This window comes from Phyllobates terribilis, unplaced genomic scaffold, assembly GCF_046119375.1.
Source record: "Phyllobates terribilis strain yellow unplaced genomic scaffold, ASM4611937v1 Scaffold_11__3_contigs__length_659146591, whole genome shotgun sequence".
NCBI lineage: Eukaryota > Metazoa > Chordata > Amphibia > Anura > Dendrobatidae > Phyllobates > Phyllobates terribilis.
In genome coordinates this window covers 419,753,315-419,770,317 of record NW_027362771.1, presented here as the reverse complement: position 1 = coordinate 419,770,317, position 17,003 = coordinate 419,753,315, and the positions used below count along the sequence as shown (strand labels likewise).

At 42.1% G+C, this 17,003-nt stretch overlaps 1 protein-coding gene across 1 annotated transcript in view; it reads right to left on the bottom strand.

The window, feature by feature from the left end:
* The window catches only part of ADAMTSL3 (ADAMTS like 3), a 676,817-nt gene that overhangs the window by 83,028 nt on the left and 576,786 nt on the right, over positions 1-17,003 (bottom strand). Inside the window, exon 21 of the mRNA XM_073653131.1 lies at positions 14,302-15,355. Within this exon, the coding sequence (XP_073509232.1) occupies positions 14,302-15,355 (1,054 nt within the window). The remainder of the gene's footprint in view (positions 1-14,301; positions 15,356-17,003) is intronic.

Here is a 17,003-nt window from a genome sequence, read left to right as displayed (position 1 = left end):
AAGTTAGGAGGCTGCGGAGTGGTGCACTGCTGAAGAAAAAAGATAAGAATAACCCCTTAAAATTCCCATACTAGTAATAGCCATTGGCCAAATGCTAATTCTGCAGATAGCCATCTCTTCTGACTCCTATACAAGTGCACAATATGCTTAGCCGAGTATCCATGTTTTTTCAATACAGACTCCTCTTATCTGGGAATGTTACAATCTATCATGCCTTTTTCCCAAACAACTGCCATCAGGGGAGTGTTGAAAAATCCCTATATACAGTTGAAACCAGAAGTTTACATACACTATATAAAAAGACACATACAGTCATATGAAAAAGTTTGGGCACCCCTATTAATCTTAAGCTTAATGTTTTATAAAAATTGGTGTTTTTGCAACAGCTATTTCAGTTTGATATATGTAATAACTGTTGGATACAGTAATGTTTCTGCCTTGAAATGAGGTTTATTGTACTAACAGAAAATGTGCAGTCTGCATTCAAACAAAATTTGACAGGTGCATAAGTATGGGCACCTCACCAGAAAAGTGACATTAATATTTAGTAGATCCTCCTTTTGCAAAAATAACAGCCTCTAGTCGCTTCCTGTAGCTTTTAATGAGTTCCTGGATCCTGGATGAAGGTATTTTTGACCATTCCTCTTTACAAAACAATTCCAGTTCAGTTAAGTTTGATGGTCGCCGAGCATGGACAGCCTCTTCAAATGATCCCACAGATGTTCAATGATATTCAGGTCTGGGGACTGGGATGGCCATTCCAGAACATTGTAATTGTTCCTCTGCATGAATGCCTGAGTAGATTTGGAGCGGTGTTTTGGATCATTGTCTTGCTGAAAGATCCATCCACTGCGTAACTTCAACTTTATCACTGATTCTTGAACACTATTGCCAAGAATCTGCTGATACTGAGTGGAATCCATGCGTCTCTCAACTTTAACAAGATTCCCAGTGCCGGCATTGACCACACAGCCCCAAAGCATGATGGAACCTCCACCAAATTTTACTGTGGGTAGCAAGTGTTTTTCTTGGAATGCTGTGTTTTTTTGCCACCATGCATAACGCCTTTTTGTATGACCAAACAACTCAATCTTGGTTTCATCAGTCCACAGGACCTTCTTCCAAAAAGAAATAGGCTTCTTCAAATGTGCTTTTGCATACCTCAGCCGACTCTGTTTGTGCGTACTTGCAGAAACGGCTTCTTTCGCATCACTCTCCCATACAGCTTCTCCTTGTGCAAAGTGCGTTGTATAGTTGACCGATGCACAGTGACACCATCTGCAGCAAGTTGATGCTGCAGCTCTCTGGAGGTGGTCTGAGGATTGTCCTTGACTGATCTCACCATTCTTCTTCTCTGCCTTTCTGATGTTTTTCTTGTCCTGACACTTCTGGCCTTAACAAGAACTGTCCCTATGTTCTTCCATTTCCTTACTATGTTCCTCACAGTGGAAACTGACAGGTTAAATCTCTGAGACAGCTTTTTGTATCCTTCCCCTGAACAACTATGTTGAATAATCTTTGTTTTCAGATCATTTGACAGTTGTTTTGAGGAGCCCATGATGCCACTCTTCAGAGGAGATTCAAACAGGAGAACAACTTGCAAGTGGCCACTTTAAGTAGCTTTTCTCATGATTGCATACACCTGGCTATAAAGTTCAAAGCTCAATGAGGTTACAAAACCAAAAAAAGTGCTTTAGTAAGTCAGTAAAAAGTAGGCAGGAGTATTTAAAACAAGAAAATGATAAGGGTGCCCATACTTATGCACCAGTCAAATTTTGTTTGAATGCAGATTGCACATTTTCTGTTAGCACAATAAACCTCATTTCAAGGCAGAAACATTACTGTGTCCAACAGTTATTACATATATCAAACTGAAATAGCTGTTGCAAAAACACCAATTTTTATAAAACATTAAGCTTAAGATTAATAGGGGTGCCCAAACTTTTTCATATGACTGTATGCATGTTTTTCTCAATATCTGACATGAAATCAGAATAAACCTTTCCCGTTTTAGGTCAATTAGGATTACCATCATTTTTAATATTTGCCAAATGCCAGAATGTTTTAAGGTATTTTTATTACTTACCGCAAAGTCAAAAGTTTATATTTCATTAATATTTAGTACCATTGCCCTTAAACTGAATGACTTGGGTCAAACGTTTGGGATATCCTTCCACAAGCTTCTCACAATAGTTGGTCGGAATTTGGGCCCATTCCTCCTGACAAAACTGCTGGTGTAATTGATCCAGGTTTGTAGGTCACCTTGCTCGCACCTGGCTTTTCAGCTTTGCCATACATTTTCAATAGGATTGAGATCAGGGCTTTGTGATGGCCACTCCAAAACATTGACTTTGTTATCCTTAAGCCACTTTGTTACCATTTTGGCAGTATGCTTCGGGTCATTGTCCATTTGGAAGACCCATTTCCGCCCAAGCTTTAACTTCCTGGCTAATGTCTTGAGATGTTGCTTCAGTATTGCCACATAATCTTCTTTTCTCATGATGCCATCTATTTTGTGAAGTGCACCAGTCCCTCCTGCAGCAAAACAACCCCACAACATGATGCAGCCACCCCCCGTGTTTCACAGTCGGGATGGTGTTTTTAGGCTTCCAAGCTTCTCCCTTTTTCCTCCAAATGTAACGATGGTCATTATACCCCAAAAGTTACATTTTAGTCTCATCAGACCACAGGACATGTCTCCAAAAATTAAGGTCTTTGTTCCTGTGTGCATTTGTAAACATTAATCTAGCTTTTTCATGTTTCTTTTGGAGTAATGGCTTCTTCCTGGCAGAATGGCCTTACAGCCCATGTTGATACAGTACTCGTTTCACTGTGGATATTGACACAATCTTACCAGCTTCCGCCATCATCTTCACAAGGTCTTTTGCTTTTGTCCTTGGGTTGATATGCACATGCCGGACCAAGGCACATTCATCTCTGGGACACAGAAACCGTCTCCTTCCTGAGTGGTATGATGGCTGGACATTCCCATCTTGTTTGTACTTGCATATAATTGTTTGTACAGATGAATGAGGCACCTTCAGGTATCTTGAAATTGTACCCAAGGATGAGCCAGACTTGTGGACGTCCACAATTCCCTGCCTGACATCTTGGCTGAGTTCTTTAGACTGTCCCATGATGCTACAAAAAGAAGCAGTGTGTCTCTAATTAACTCAGATGTTGCCAAAAAAAACAGAAGCTTCCAAACACATGACATCATCATATGGGCATGTGTTTGGAAGCAGAATTGTTTAAAGGCATAGTAATCTTAGTGTATGTAAACTTTTGACTTTGCAGTAAGTCATAAAAATGCCTTAAAACATTCTCTCTCTCATTATTCTGGCATTTGGCAAATATTAAAAATGATGGTAATCCTAATTGACCTAAAACGGGAAAGATTTATTCTGATTTCATGTCAGATATTGAGAAAAACATGCACATGTGTCTTTTTATATAGTGTATGTAAACTTCTGGTTTCAACTGTACATCAAATGGTTGTTTAACCTGTGGTAGGTGACTACTTTGGATGCCTTTGTGGAGGTTGAGGCCAGTGTTGATTGAGTGCTTGCCCTTCAATAAAGGATAAACCAGAGTGCACGCTGCACTATTTTTTTCATTAAAATATCAGCCAACCTGGCAGAAACCCAGCCGATCCATTAGAGTCAATATAGTTCTTTGGACTCTGCATCTGTCAGGTGACAAATACCTTACTTACATAAGTTCCATTTTTCAGTTCTTATAATGGAACGGAAAAATTGAACACTGGCACCTACTGTAAACCTAACTTTTGTCATGATAAAAGCTTGACCCTGACCGGACTATCACTACAGGACATCGCTTCTATTGTTTAAATCCTAAAGGTTAGATTATACTATATGATTGCAGTACACATTAAGATAAGCTACTTAGTCATATAACTTATCAGAGAGAGTTGCTTCTTCCTCTGCCAAATTTGATCAGTCATTATCAAAATTCTCAGTTTGGAGGTAAAATCTGTATTCAGTGAAGACAGACTTTCCCATTACTTAGATAGGAGATGGAAGCTGCTACTGATACAATTCTATGTAGATTGTAGGGAGAGGAGGAAGGAGGAGCTCTGCTTCTAGCTCCACCCTTCTCCCGTCTACATAGAATTGTATCTGTAGCAGCTGCCATCTCCTATCTCAGTAATGGGAAAGTCTGTCTTCACTTAATACAGATTTTACCTCAGAACTGAGAATTTTAATAATGACTGATCAATTTTGGCAGAAAAAGAAGCAGATTTCTCTGATAATGTCACAGGTTTACTGCAACAGAGAGGAGCCAGAAGACCGCAGTGTCTGATTTCACGTATTCCTGCAGTGATAAGAAGCACTTCTCCTTCATATTAAATGGTGCAGGTTTCTGCTAGCAGTGTAAGGGTTAAACTGTTCAGCTTGGAGTCTCTGCTTGGATGATCTCAGCTGTTCAGTATTGGCCACTCCCCTCTCCTATATATACTCGCCTCTGGCAATCTGAATTGCGAGCGTTAGTTTCATATTGCCTGGTGTTGAGTGGAGGAGTTGGATGCTGGTAGAGGCGTTTGGTGTGTTGATCTGTGACTGTTGCTAGGTATTTCAGATATGTGCAAATCCTCATCCTCTCCTAATTTATTTTTCTTTCTTTTCTCCCTGGTGTTCCTCTCTGTTGTCTGTGAGTGCATATTTGTATGCTTGGTATTTTCAGTTATCCCTGTACGTCCTTCCTTGTTTGTCTGGTTTGTGCATGTACATACAGTATTATTCCCCACTTCCCTGGCTGGGGGAGGGGGACAGATAAAGGGCTGATTCAGAAGTCCAGCAAGATACGTGGCACCAGCATCTTCACCATCAGAAGTAATCTGAGGAGCAGGGATAGCTAGGGCGACCCTAGCGTTAGGGACAGGGAAGAAGCCCCTGGCCCCAGTTAATCAGACAACAGAGTCGTGACAGATAAGATATATTACAAAGTTGCTTATTTTCATGTGTATTATTGATTTTTTAAATAAAAAGTAAAAACGATGGTTGCGCTTTAATTGACCACCAATTGCTTACTTCCAATTATTCATCTGACAGGATGACCACATTTCTAATCAGCAGAGAGTTAGTAATAGATTGTATTTTGTGCATACACTGTCATTGTTCTAGGCAGCGCTTGTCTTGTTTACATTTACTTGAAATGATTTTGCTCACTCGTTGGTGATTGGCAGCTTGTGTACACGGACCAATTATTGGGAAATGAGCATTCCTAGGAACGCTCATTCACTATAATTGGCCAAGGTAAATGCACCCAAACACAGTCATGTCTTTACTATACCCCTTCATATTAGGACTACTGTACCAAATAAAGGGGTTTTTTTTTACCAAAAATATGAGAAATATCAGGAGGACACTGGACAATGTAACCTGAGTCTGCAGTGTGTTGTCATTTATGTTCTCAGTGTTCTGGAATGGCTGGTACTAAATCTTGTTGTCTGAAGACTGAGAAGGGAAACCAGTCTATCCATTTACTGGCCCTAACTCTTTGTATATGAGGTGTAATATATCCCCACAGAGCCCTGTATGTCTGGGTTCAATATACTGCCAAAACCCAACAAATCCTAATCTTTTAATTCTGTGATTGAACAGAGAGAGCACAGAACACAGCCGTCAATCATCACACAGGGACTTTCGGAGAGATCTGTGCTGGCAGAAAATACATATTGTGTGTCATTTTAAAGCTACCATGTGGCACAGTAAGAGAGAAATGAACAAAATCTCCAGTGTGTCACTAATACAGAAATGTGTATATAATGCCAGCACTAAAAGCCTCAACAAGGCCTGTCTAATTTTTAAGATCCGTTTATGAAAATATTTGTTATAGAGTTTTTGGTATTCCGCATTTAATCACTCGGCTCAAGGGATATATAACAGGGAATACTTCCAACCAAAGAGGCTGAAAAGGAGGATGAATATAATAAAAAGAAACATGTAAAAAGTACATCAGGAATCCTTCAGGGGCTCAGTACATTGGCTTCATGTTTATGATTAATTGCCGCCAAGCCTAAAGTTTAGGTTTGATTTCTGGCTTATGTTTCTATTCTTTTCTTGCCCACATCTCAATATTGTTTTTAAAGCAACGTTTACAAAGCTCAACGTGTAAGAATCCTCCATTGTATGTTACAACCAGTACGTAAAATAGAGAAGTAGGCAAAAGAATAGAAACGCGCCAAAAAATCCATAACTGCGAAGAACTAAATAAGAACAGAAACTGCTAACTTTTGACAGGACCTTTTTAACAGCTTTTGGTCTGGGGTCCATGGTAGGTCTCCTATTTGTGTTGCTGCTCTGTTAACAGGTCATGTAGAAGGATATTGTTAGGTGTCAGCCGTTTGCTGGATTCGAAATGGGTTCAGAACCATCAGTGGATTCTGTGATCTCCCATTCCTGTCCAGCTGGGGCTGATGCTGCTTGGCATCTTCATCAGTCCCAACGCCTAGCTGGTGCACGAGATGTACAAGTTGTATCTCAGGTCTTTGTTCCTAGCAACATGAAGCGTAGGTTGCGGAGGGAAACAGGGATGCTACAGCCTAAGTCCAGGATTCACTGCACTGAGCATGCCCGTGACATGGTGGTCCGTGATTGGTGGTTTGGGAGTCAGCTGATCCGGTGACCTGGCACCGCCTGATTGGTCGCGGGTGACGTCACCAATAGTGCGATGGTGGGCAGGGCTTAATCTTTAAATAGCCTGCCCACAAACATGGCGGCGCGATGTGATCATTGAGCTGTGATGGTGTTGTTGTGTGGACGCTTGGTCGTGTGGGCTCCACGTGTGCTTTAGCTTCTGTCAGGCAGGTTTAACGAGGCATAGGCAGCCTTAGATGGAGGGAGGCAGGTAGCTTCGTCTGACAGTCTGGCTCCGACAAAGGGGTCACCATACACCAAGAACAGTCTGCAGACGCCGTATTCCCGGCACCGCCTGTAAGCCACGTGGAGAGTTACCCCTCAGTCAGGTAGCACACCGGCTGGGAGCATGTATACGCCGGCATGTATCACACACGCATCCTAGCGCCTGCTGCGTAGTCCCTGTGCTGTAAACAGGGCTACAGATACATTATTTATCGCACATCTCTCGTGCAGTTAACGGAAATAGTGCGAATCCCTATTCCCGTTCCAGTGTGCAGTAACACGGAAGGGATTGTTATTTAAGTTGGTTGTTTTACCTTCTCACCCGGAAGGTGTTCGGCCGCAGTCCTCCAGGCTGCATTGCGGACCCCGGGTTTGGTTGCTTTCCATTATTAATTAAAGTTGTTTGCAACCGTCCCCTTAACAGTATCAGAGCGCCAGGGTCTTGCCGAACATGGCTGACAACCAGCAACTGCAGCGCTATATACAGCAACTTGAGGCCAGACTTAGGACTCTTGAACAAGCTGCCCCGGTGGCTGATATCACTGCAGTAGCTACCCAGGCAGCTTCTCAATCAGCCAATCTGGTTAACTCGGCTGCGGTGAATGCTGCGGCAGCTGCAACCGCCCCATTACCCCAATTTGCTCTCCTGGAAAAATTTTCTGGTGACAGCAAATCCTGAAGAGGTTTTATTAATCTGTGCTCCATTCAGTTGGAGATGATGGAGGCACGGTTCCCCTCTGAAAGGGCCAAAGTGGGTTTTGTCATTTCATTACTTTCTCACAGGGCCTTGAAGTGGGCTACACCCCTGTGGGAGCGGAGTGACCCAGTAGTGGCTAATGCGGGTCTCTTTCTTACAGCCCTAAAAAATGTCTTCCTAGGTCCTCAGGTCACACATGATACGGCTCTTAAGCTTCTTGTGTTGGTCCAGGGTTCGGTCACCGCCAGCCACTATGCCATCCAGTTCAGAACCTTAGCGGCTGAATTGGATTGGTCTGAGCGGTCTGTAAACCCGGTGTTCTGGAATGGTCTGGCTGGGCATATTAAAAATGCTCTATCTACCAGAGAGATTCCAACCTCCCTGGAGGAGTTAATCTCTCTCATTAACTGAATAGATTTGCGTCATGCAGAACACAAGTTAGAGCTGGAGGTCCCCAGACCTCAGTGTCGGTTGGCACCATCCTTCTCTAGACCCATTTCCAAACCCGTGACTCCCGACCCGGAGCCTGAGGCTATGGATATATCCCGGACTGAGTCTAGCCCCTCTCGTTCCCGACCTGCACATCTCTTGGAGTACCCCATTAATAAGGGTTACAAGCAGTTGGGAAAACGAGTGTGTCTAACCGCCGTTAGAGGAGGTGTGTTAGATTCCGGGGCTCCTTCCTCCAAACTATTGTATAAGGTGACATTGTTCTTCAGAACAACCATGGTTACTGCCAAGGTGTGGGTGGATTCTGGCACCGATGGCAATTTTTTGTCATCTACATTTGCCCAGAAGCACGCCATCCCTATGGAGTTACTGCCAAGACCAATGAACATTAGGGTAGTCAACGGTTCACTACTGGACACGCAAACCACCCACCAGTCGATTTCTCTCACTATGTCATTTCCTCAGGGTCACCGGGAGGTTATCTCCTTTCTTATTATTCCAGGTGTATTAGATGAGGTATTATTGGGTCTTCCATGGTTACGTTGTCACACTCCACACATTGACTGTAATACGGGGAGAATTTCTTCCTGAAGTGAGAATTGTGTGTCTAATGTATGGTTACAGTCACCCAGAGGGTAGTCTCTGACCCTTCTACCGATGTGGCCCCCGGCACAGATCCTCTGTCTGTCCCCGAGACCCAGGTCTTGTCAGATTATGTCAAAAAGAGCCCTCAGGTAGACCTTTTGTCCCAGTCCATGGATACGGCTGAGGACGATGATGAGTCCAGGCTCACCGTTTCTTCGGGAAGTATGCGGAGGGTGGCTCCAGTGTCCTTAAACCAGGTTCCTTCGGGGAGGACGTTTGTTCCCCCTAATCTACAAAATGAGGTGCTCTCCTGGGTTCAGAACCATCAGTGGATTCTGTGGTCTCCCGTTCTGGTCTAGCAGGGGCTGATGCTGCTCAGCATTGTCATCAGGCCCAGTGCTTAGCTGGTGCACGAGATGTACAAGTCGTCTCTTGGGTCTTTGTTCCTAGCAACATGAAGCGTAGGTTGCGGAGGGAAACAGGGCTGCTACAGCCTAAGTCCAGGATTCACTGCACTGAGCATGCCCGTGACATGGCGGACCGTGATTGGTGGTTTGGGAGTCAGCTGATCCGGTGACCTGGCACCGCCTGATTGGTCGCGGGTGACGTCACCAACAGTGCGATGGTGGACAGGGCTTAATCTTTAAATAGCCCGCCCACAAACATGGCGGCGCACTCTGATCATTGAGCTGTGATGGTGTTGTGTGGACGCTTGGTCGTTTGGGCTCCACGTGTGCTTTAGCTTCTGTCAGGCAGGTTTAGCGGGGGATAGGCAGCCTTAGATGGAGGGAGGCAGGTAGCTTCGTCTGACAGTCTGGCTCCGACAAAAGGGTCGCCATACACCCCGTGCGGTCTGCAGACGCTGTATTCCTGGCACTGCCTGTTAGCCACGTGGAGAGATACCCTTCAGTCCGGTAGCACGCCGGCTGGGAGCACATATACGCCGGCGTGTATCACACATGCATCCTAGCGCCTGCTGCGCAGTCCCTGTGCTGTAAACAGGTCTACAGATACATTATTTATCGCACATCTCTCGTGCAGTTAACGGAGACAGTGCGAATCCCTATTCCCGTTCCAGTGTGTAGTAACACGGAAGGGATTATTATTTAAGTTGGTTGTTTTACCTTCTCACCCGGAAGGTGTTCTGCTGCAGTCCTCCAGGCTGCATCGCGGACCACGGGTTCAGTTGCTTTCCATTATTTAATAAAGTTGTTTGCAACCGTCCCCTTAACAGATACATTGTAAATTTGCAGCTAAGTGAGAATGCTTTCAAAAATTGAAGTGTTAATAGTTTATTTTTATCAATTAACAAAATGTAAAGTGAATGATCAAAAGAGAAATCTCTGTACACTTGCAGACAGCTTTTGAAAAAACTTGGCAGTGAGGATGTTCCAAAAATCTTGGAGAACTAACCCCAGATCTTCTGTCAATGTAGGCTTGTGCAAATTCTTCTGTCTAGTGGTGTATTCGCAGACAGACTTGCTTATCTTGAGATCAGGGCTTTGTGAGGGCCTTATCATCACTTCTAAGACTCCTTGTTCTTCTTTACACTGAAAATAATTCTTAATGACATTGACTGTATGTTTGCGGTTGTCCTGCTGCAGAATAAATTTGGAACCAATCATACGCCTCCCTAATGCTATTGCGTGATGGATATGTATCTGCCTGTATTGTCATTAAGAATCACCTTCAGCATAAAGGATAACAAGGCGTCCTGGAGCTGATGATATGACTCCCACAGAACCCTGACCTCAACATCATTGAGTCTGTCTGGGATTAGATGAAGAGACAGATGGATTTGTGCAAGCCTACATCCACAGAAGATCCGTAGTTAGTACTCAAAGATGTTTGGAACAATCTCTGTGCAGAATTCCTTCAAAAACTGTGTGCAAGTGTACAGTACTTTGAAGAAGTGCTGATGCTTTGATGCTGTTTTGAAGTCAAAGGGTGGTCACTGGTCACACAAAATATAGATGAGATTTTGATTTCTCTTTTGCTCATTCACTTTTTAATTTGTTAATTGATAAAAGTAAAGAAGTATTAACACTTCTATTTTTGATAGCATTCTTACTTTGCAGCAATTTTTTTACACCTGCCTAAAACTTTTGCAGAGTTCTGTACATCAAGAGAATTGCCTAATGTATACCTCCTACAGAAGGGTCTGTATACAATATATAGTATGCAAATTTATAAGCATAAAATTGCTGAGACTCCGGTGCAAATCCTTTTTTTGCCTCGTGATAGAGAATTATAGACCCTGATTAATCAAAACTTGCATTTTTATGTCGGTCTTGATGAGGGAGCAGGATGGAGTTCAAGGAGCCTTATTCATTAGGAGGCACACAGGTGTGAAGTGGCGTTGATAGTCCGGCCAAGGACTGGAGTAATATTTCTGGAGTAAGGAACACTCCTGCTCATTATGAATTTGACGAACAGTGGTCACCATGTCTCATCATGCCCCTGTTCTACACAAGCTCCGTCCACTTAGTAGGAGCTGGCCAAAAATGGCATAAAAATGGCAAAAGTCGCCATTTTTTTTCGCCACCTCAATTATAGCATAAAAGCTTTCATGAATTAGGGCAATAGTCTATAAACCAGGGATTCCTAAACTTTTATGAGCAATATACACGCTATGACAACATCATGGAGCTGATGGATGTTAGAGACCTTGCGCTCCTCCACCTTCTGTTTAAGTATGCCCCACAGATGTTCAATAGGCTTTAGGTCTGGAGACATGCTTGGCCAGTCCAGCACCTTTACCATCAGATTTTTTAGCAAGCTGTGATCATCTAGGAGTTGTGTTTGGGTTCGTTATCATGTTGGTATACTGCCATATGGCCCAGTTTCCGAAGGGAGAGGATCATGCTCTGCTTTAGTATGTCACAATACATGTTGGCATTCATGGTTCCCTCAATGAACTGTAGCTCCCCACAGCCGGAAGCACTCATGCAGCCCCAAACCATGACACTCCCACCACCATGCTTGACTGTAAGCAAGACACACTTGTCTTTGTACTCCTCACCTACTTGACACCACACATGCTTGACACCATCTGAACCAAATAAGTTTATCTTGGTTTCATCAGACCACAGGACATAATTCCAGTAATCTATGTTTTAGTTTGCTTGTCTTCAGCAAAGTGTTTGTGGGCTTTCTTGTGCATCATCTTTAGAAGAGGCTTCCTTCTGGAACCACAGCCATGCAGACCAATTTGATGCAGTGTGCGGTGTTTAGTCTGAGCACTGACAAGCAGACCCCCCGCCCCTGTAACCTCTGTAGTAATTCTGGCAATACTCATATGTCTATTTTGAAAAGACAACCTCTGGATATTATGCTATGCACGTGCAAACAAATTCTTTGGTCGTCCATGGCGAGTCCAGTTCTGAGTGGAACCTATCTTGTTAAACCACTGTATGGTCTTGGCCACCGTGCTGCAGCTCAGTTTCTGGGTGTTGGCAATCTTCTTATAGGCTTGGCTATCTTTATTTAGAGCAACAATTTTTTTTCAGATCCTCAGAGTTCTTTGCCATGAGGTGCCATGTTGAACTTCCAGTGACCAGTATGAGAGAGTGTGAAAGCAATAACACCAAATTTACCACACCTGCTCCCCATTCACACCTGAGACCTTGTAGCACTAATGAGTCACGTGACACCAGGGAGGGAAATGACTAATTTGGCACAATTTGGCAATTGTCATTTAGGTGTGTACTCACTTTCGTTGCCAGTGGTTTAGATATCAATGGCTGTGTGTTGAGTTATTTAGAGGGCAAGCCAACTTTACACTGCTATACAAGCTGTACCCTGACTACTTTACATTCTGTCAAAGTATAATATGTTCAGTGTTGTCCCATGAAAAGATATAATAAAATATTTACAAAAATGTGAGGGGTGTACTCACTTTTGTGACATACTGTACCTCCATATACTGGCATATGAAGTCTTTTGGCCTCTGTGAGGTGAAAGGAATCCCTATGTATATGCTAAGTAGAAGTAAGGAGTTTTTTCTCAGCATGTAACTTAAACGTAAAGCTTAATGTATTGTTAAAAGGTCTGGGAACATTTTTGATATCTTGAAGTCTCAATATGGCTACAATACACCATATGTCTAACCATACTTTCTATCCTGTAGATATGTGTGTAGTGATGTATTTATGCTGGCTGAGAGTCTGCATGGATTACTGATGCTTGTTGATTTATATGATTACCGGTCAATGACTAAAAATCTTTCCTTCCGACTTCACCTCCAGGACATGCCATAATTCCACCAGATCCAGACACGTCAATGCAACTGTTAAAAGTATTGTCATGAGCATGAACATATGTGAAGAAATAACTGATCAGAAAGCTTGGAAACACTACATGACTAGCACTCTTCCTGGAGCTTTAAGACATTGGCTTGTAACACCTGCTATAAGCCATGTGTGACCCACTGATTACAAAATCTGACTCACACAAGAGACATTTTTTCATGCTTGCAACTAGGATTTGTGAAAGTGTGGTCCTCCCATGCTCGTAAGAATTTTAGATGTACCACAAAAAAGCTAAAATTGCTCCACTAGCCCGAAGGGCCGGACTGAATTAGCTACATTGTTCCAACCAGCTGCAGAACACCATTGGTTGCACAGATATTAAGCAAAGAAGCTAATTTGGAATATAGAAGTTAATTTGGAAGGCCGCATCCACATTCTTCTTTTGACAGAAGAGAACAAATTCTGTGATCTTCCCAACTTATTAGTTACTTAGATTTAACAACCTATATTTACTTTTGCTCCAAATCAGAAAATGTTGTCCACAAACCCGGAAATTGTGCCTGAATCTGTATATGGTGAAATAATCATAATCAGATGGAGAATTTCTTCATAGACACAGGACTGACTCCACGTACACATCTATGCATCTTCAAGTTTTATTCACAGATGAATTTTAGTATAGCCTATATTTTGTTTTGAGGCCGTAAATCATAAAAAATATAGAACTCAATTCATTAAAGGGGTTGTCCACTACTTATTATCCCCTCCCCAATGTATCCCCCCGGGGCCCATAAGTATCTCTGTAAATACCTTCTTTTGCAGGTTCTGCCTGTGAGCGGCGCTATCACTGGCCGCTCACAGGCATCCGCTGACGTCACGACAAGTCCAGGCTGCAGCTGAGGGTCCCTCTTCTGCGTTTCACCGGTGGCTGCTGGGTTGTGGGCGGGGTTATTCCCCAGCCCACAACCCAGCAGCCACGGCGGGGACCCCAGCGCTGAGTCACGCCTCACTTGTCGTGACGTCAGAGGGGGGTCACGTGATGCCTGTGAGCAGCCACCGATAGCGCCGCTCACAGGCAAAACCTGCCACAAAAGGTAATTACAAAGACACTTATGGGCCCCAGGGGCATACATAGGGGGCATAATAAAAAGTTGTGGCCAACTTCTTTAAGACTGGCATTTCGTACGCCAGTCTTATTGATGGGTGTGCAGAAGTAATATGTTCTAACTCATAAAGCCTTTGTCTGGGGGGCTTTGTCACTCTCCATCCTGCCAAATGTTCACCTACTTTGGTGAATCTGAATTGGACTGGTATAAAAACACCAAAATTCACAACATTTTTGCACAACATCCAGTGGCGCAAAAATGTTGCGACTTTTAAGCAAAAAATTTGGTGAAAAGACTTTGATGAATCTGAGCCATTAAGGTTCCCTTACCTGTTAGAGAATTTCAAAGCTTCTCCATTCTTGCTCCAAGCTAATTTACTTTGTGTTTCTCCATCGAAGTCACATTGAATAGTAACCAGTTGGGTCTTGTTAGTGATAAAACCATTACTCCCAATGATCAGGTGCAGTGTCTTGTTAGAAGACAATATATATCCATTCTTCTGTTTACGGATGATTAATAGCCTTCTTCTGCTTTCCTTTTCTAAGGCTTTATTACTGAAATGCATCACATTATCTGGTTCTTTTGCAGCCAGCTTGTGGTTTGATATATTGTCTTCATTGGGTACTTTCCACTTTTCCAAAGGTGACTGAGGCTTAGACAACTCATTCACTACATGGGATATAATCTGACTTGCAAAATCATCACTTATTTCACCAGCTTCAATGAGTTCACTCATGTTTCTAACCAAAGCTTCAAACTGGACAATATCCATGCTGTAAGCCCCTTGTACAATGGCTGCCTCCTGCCTACTGTCTTTAAACTCTTGCGAACTATATATTTCTGCTGAGTTAGTCACCAGAGTTTCAAGATTTCTTAAGACCATGACATCTTGGGCCTGGTTGCCTTCTCGATACAGTTTATTGTTTTTATTCCATGACTTCCACATCTTGCTCATTTTGTACCACTTTTCTCCCAAATTGTTTGCTTCATTTGGATCCTTTTCAAAGCTTGGTGCTTCGAGGAGTCTATTATCAGTGCCAATTAGCTTAAGAACAAATATTTCATAAGCAGATTGTGCAATGCATTTGTAGACACCAATATCTTGAACTTCCAGGTTATGAATCTTTAAAGATCCTGATTTTGTTATTCCAACTTTTTTGGAATATCTTAAAGGTTGTCCATCCTTTTCCCACTTAATGAGTGACTTCTGGAAGCGACGTACAGGGCACTTTATCACCACAGATGTCTTGGGAAGTAAATATGCCCTGCTCCCAATAGTAAAATTAATACGTTTTTCTTGTCTGGTCTGAATGTAGACTCGATGAATGGCAAGAATTTCTGGAGATCCTGAGATGTCTTCTTGCTTAGACAAATGTTTGTTTTCTTTAAAACATGAAAAATGAAAATGAAACTTGATTTTCAAGTAATTAGTAGACAGTGCATTCTCTATAATTACATATCACAATCATGAAATGCAAATCATGAAAAATATGTCTGAATGTATTTTACTTGTCACTGGAAGACTTTAACCCTGACTCATTAAGACCAACATTTTGTATGCCAGTCTTAATGAGGGGCATGCAAAAATAAGATTTTTATTATTATAGCGCCATTGATTCCATGTCGCTTTACATGTGAAAAGGGGTATACGTAGCAAACAACAAGTACAATAATTTGAACAAAAAAAAAGTCATCGACTGGTCCAGGAGGAGTGAGGAAAATTTAGCAACTTTTCAAAGTGTTTTACGCCAGTTATCTGGAGAAAACACTTTGATGCCAAAATATAGAAATCCATCTGTTAAAACTAATATAAGGGAATTTAAAATTCCTTAGTAATATTTGCATTATATTATTAAAGTGGTATAAGGGTTACTCTGAGAAAATATACTAATAGATACATGACCGAACCTGAATGATCCTGAACTATACTGTTTTACCCAGACATATCCACTCATCTATGTTTTTTTTTCGTATTTTGTACAAGCTAGTAGACCATATAAACACCTTGGCCCATACTTTAGTGCACTTTTGGCATTGGCATGTTAGAACAACATGTTCTTCCAACTTTACTTATCATTGCTGGATTGTATGATAAAAATGAGGAACTTTAATGGCTGGGAAAAATGTGCCAGTATGAAATGTATATACAAGTTTTTACTGTGTAGTCCAAAGTCATGATGAAAAGAAACACAATGTGTTACTTAAAGAGCTGCACTTTCATAATCTTAATACAGCAAGACCTACTAAGTGTGTTAATTTCCCTTCCATGTAAATTGAGTCAACACTGCCAATGTTTTTGAAAATCACTCTCCACCATTTATTGCACATTTCAAAGCTAAAGCCCCGCTATTCAGCTTTCTGCAATTAATTACATTAACTAAGATATGTTTGGTGCTTTTTTGTAACCTCATGCCAAGAACATTCCTGGAACTCCGTTGGGTTTTCAAATGTGCTACAATCTCAGCCGGTTGGCATTTTAATCTGAAATAAAGCCCATGCAAAGAAAGTCACTTATTATGCAGGAGCCGTTCAAGCAATTTTTTCTAACTATAAATTTATATGAAGGCACAATAATCAGTCCACAGCCAAGCCCAGGATTTAAGCATAGTTAATTTGTCAACTTTTCACATCAAAAGCAAAAACTTGTGACACTTTCATTTGCACATTCTTTTCATACTCAAATCATTAAATCCACATTTCATTGCACCTGTAGCTTGTTTTAGTGTTTTCAAAGACCCCCAGGCCACCATGTGCCATGTTTATAGCTCTTTGCAGTGCTAAGCCATTAGACACCTTATAAAATATTCAACTGTATCTGCCATATGGCGTCTACTTATAGCTGCTTAATACATACTGCACCCTATACTGAAGAGTATATGCAAAGGGAAAGAGGGATTTGGTGTTATTCAGTGTAAGGGCTGAAGCAGACGACCATATTTTTGGTTTTGGTCCTAGTGCGATTCGACAAAACATCAGATTGCACTCGGACCAATGTTATTCTATGGGTTTATGCACATGTACGAATTTTTCA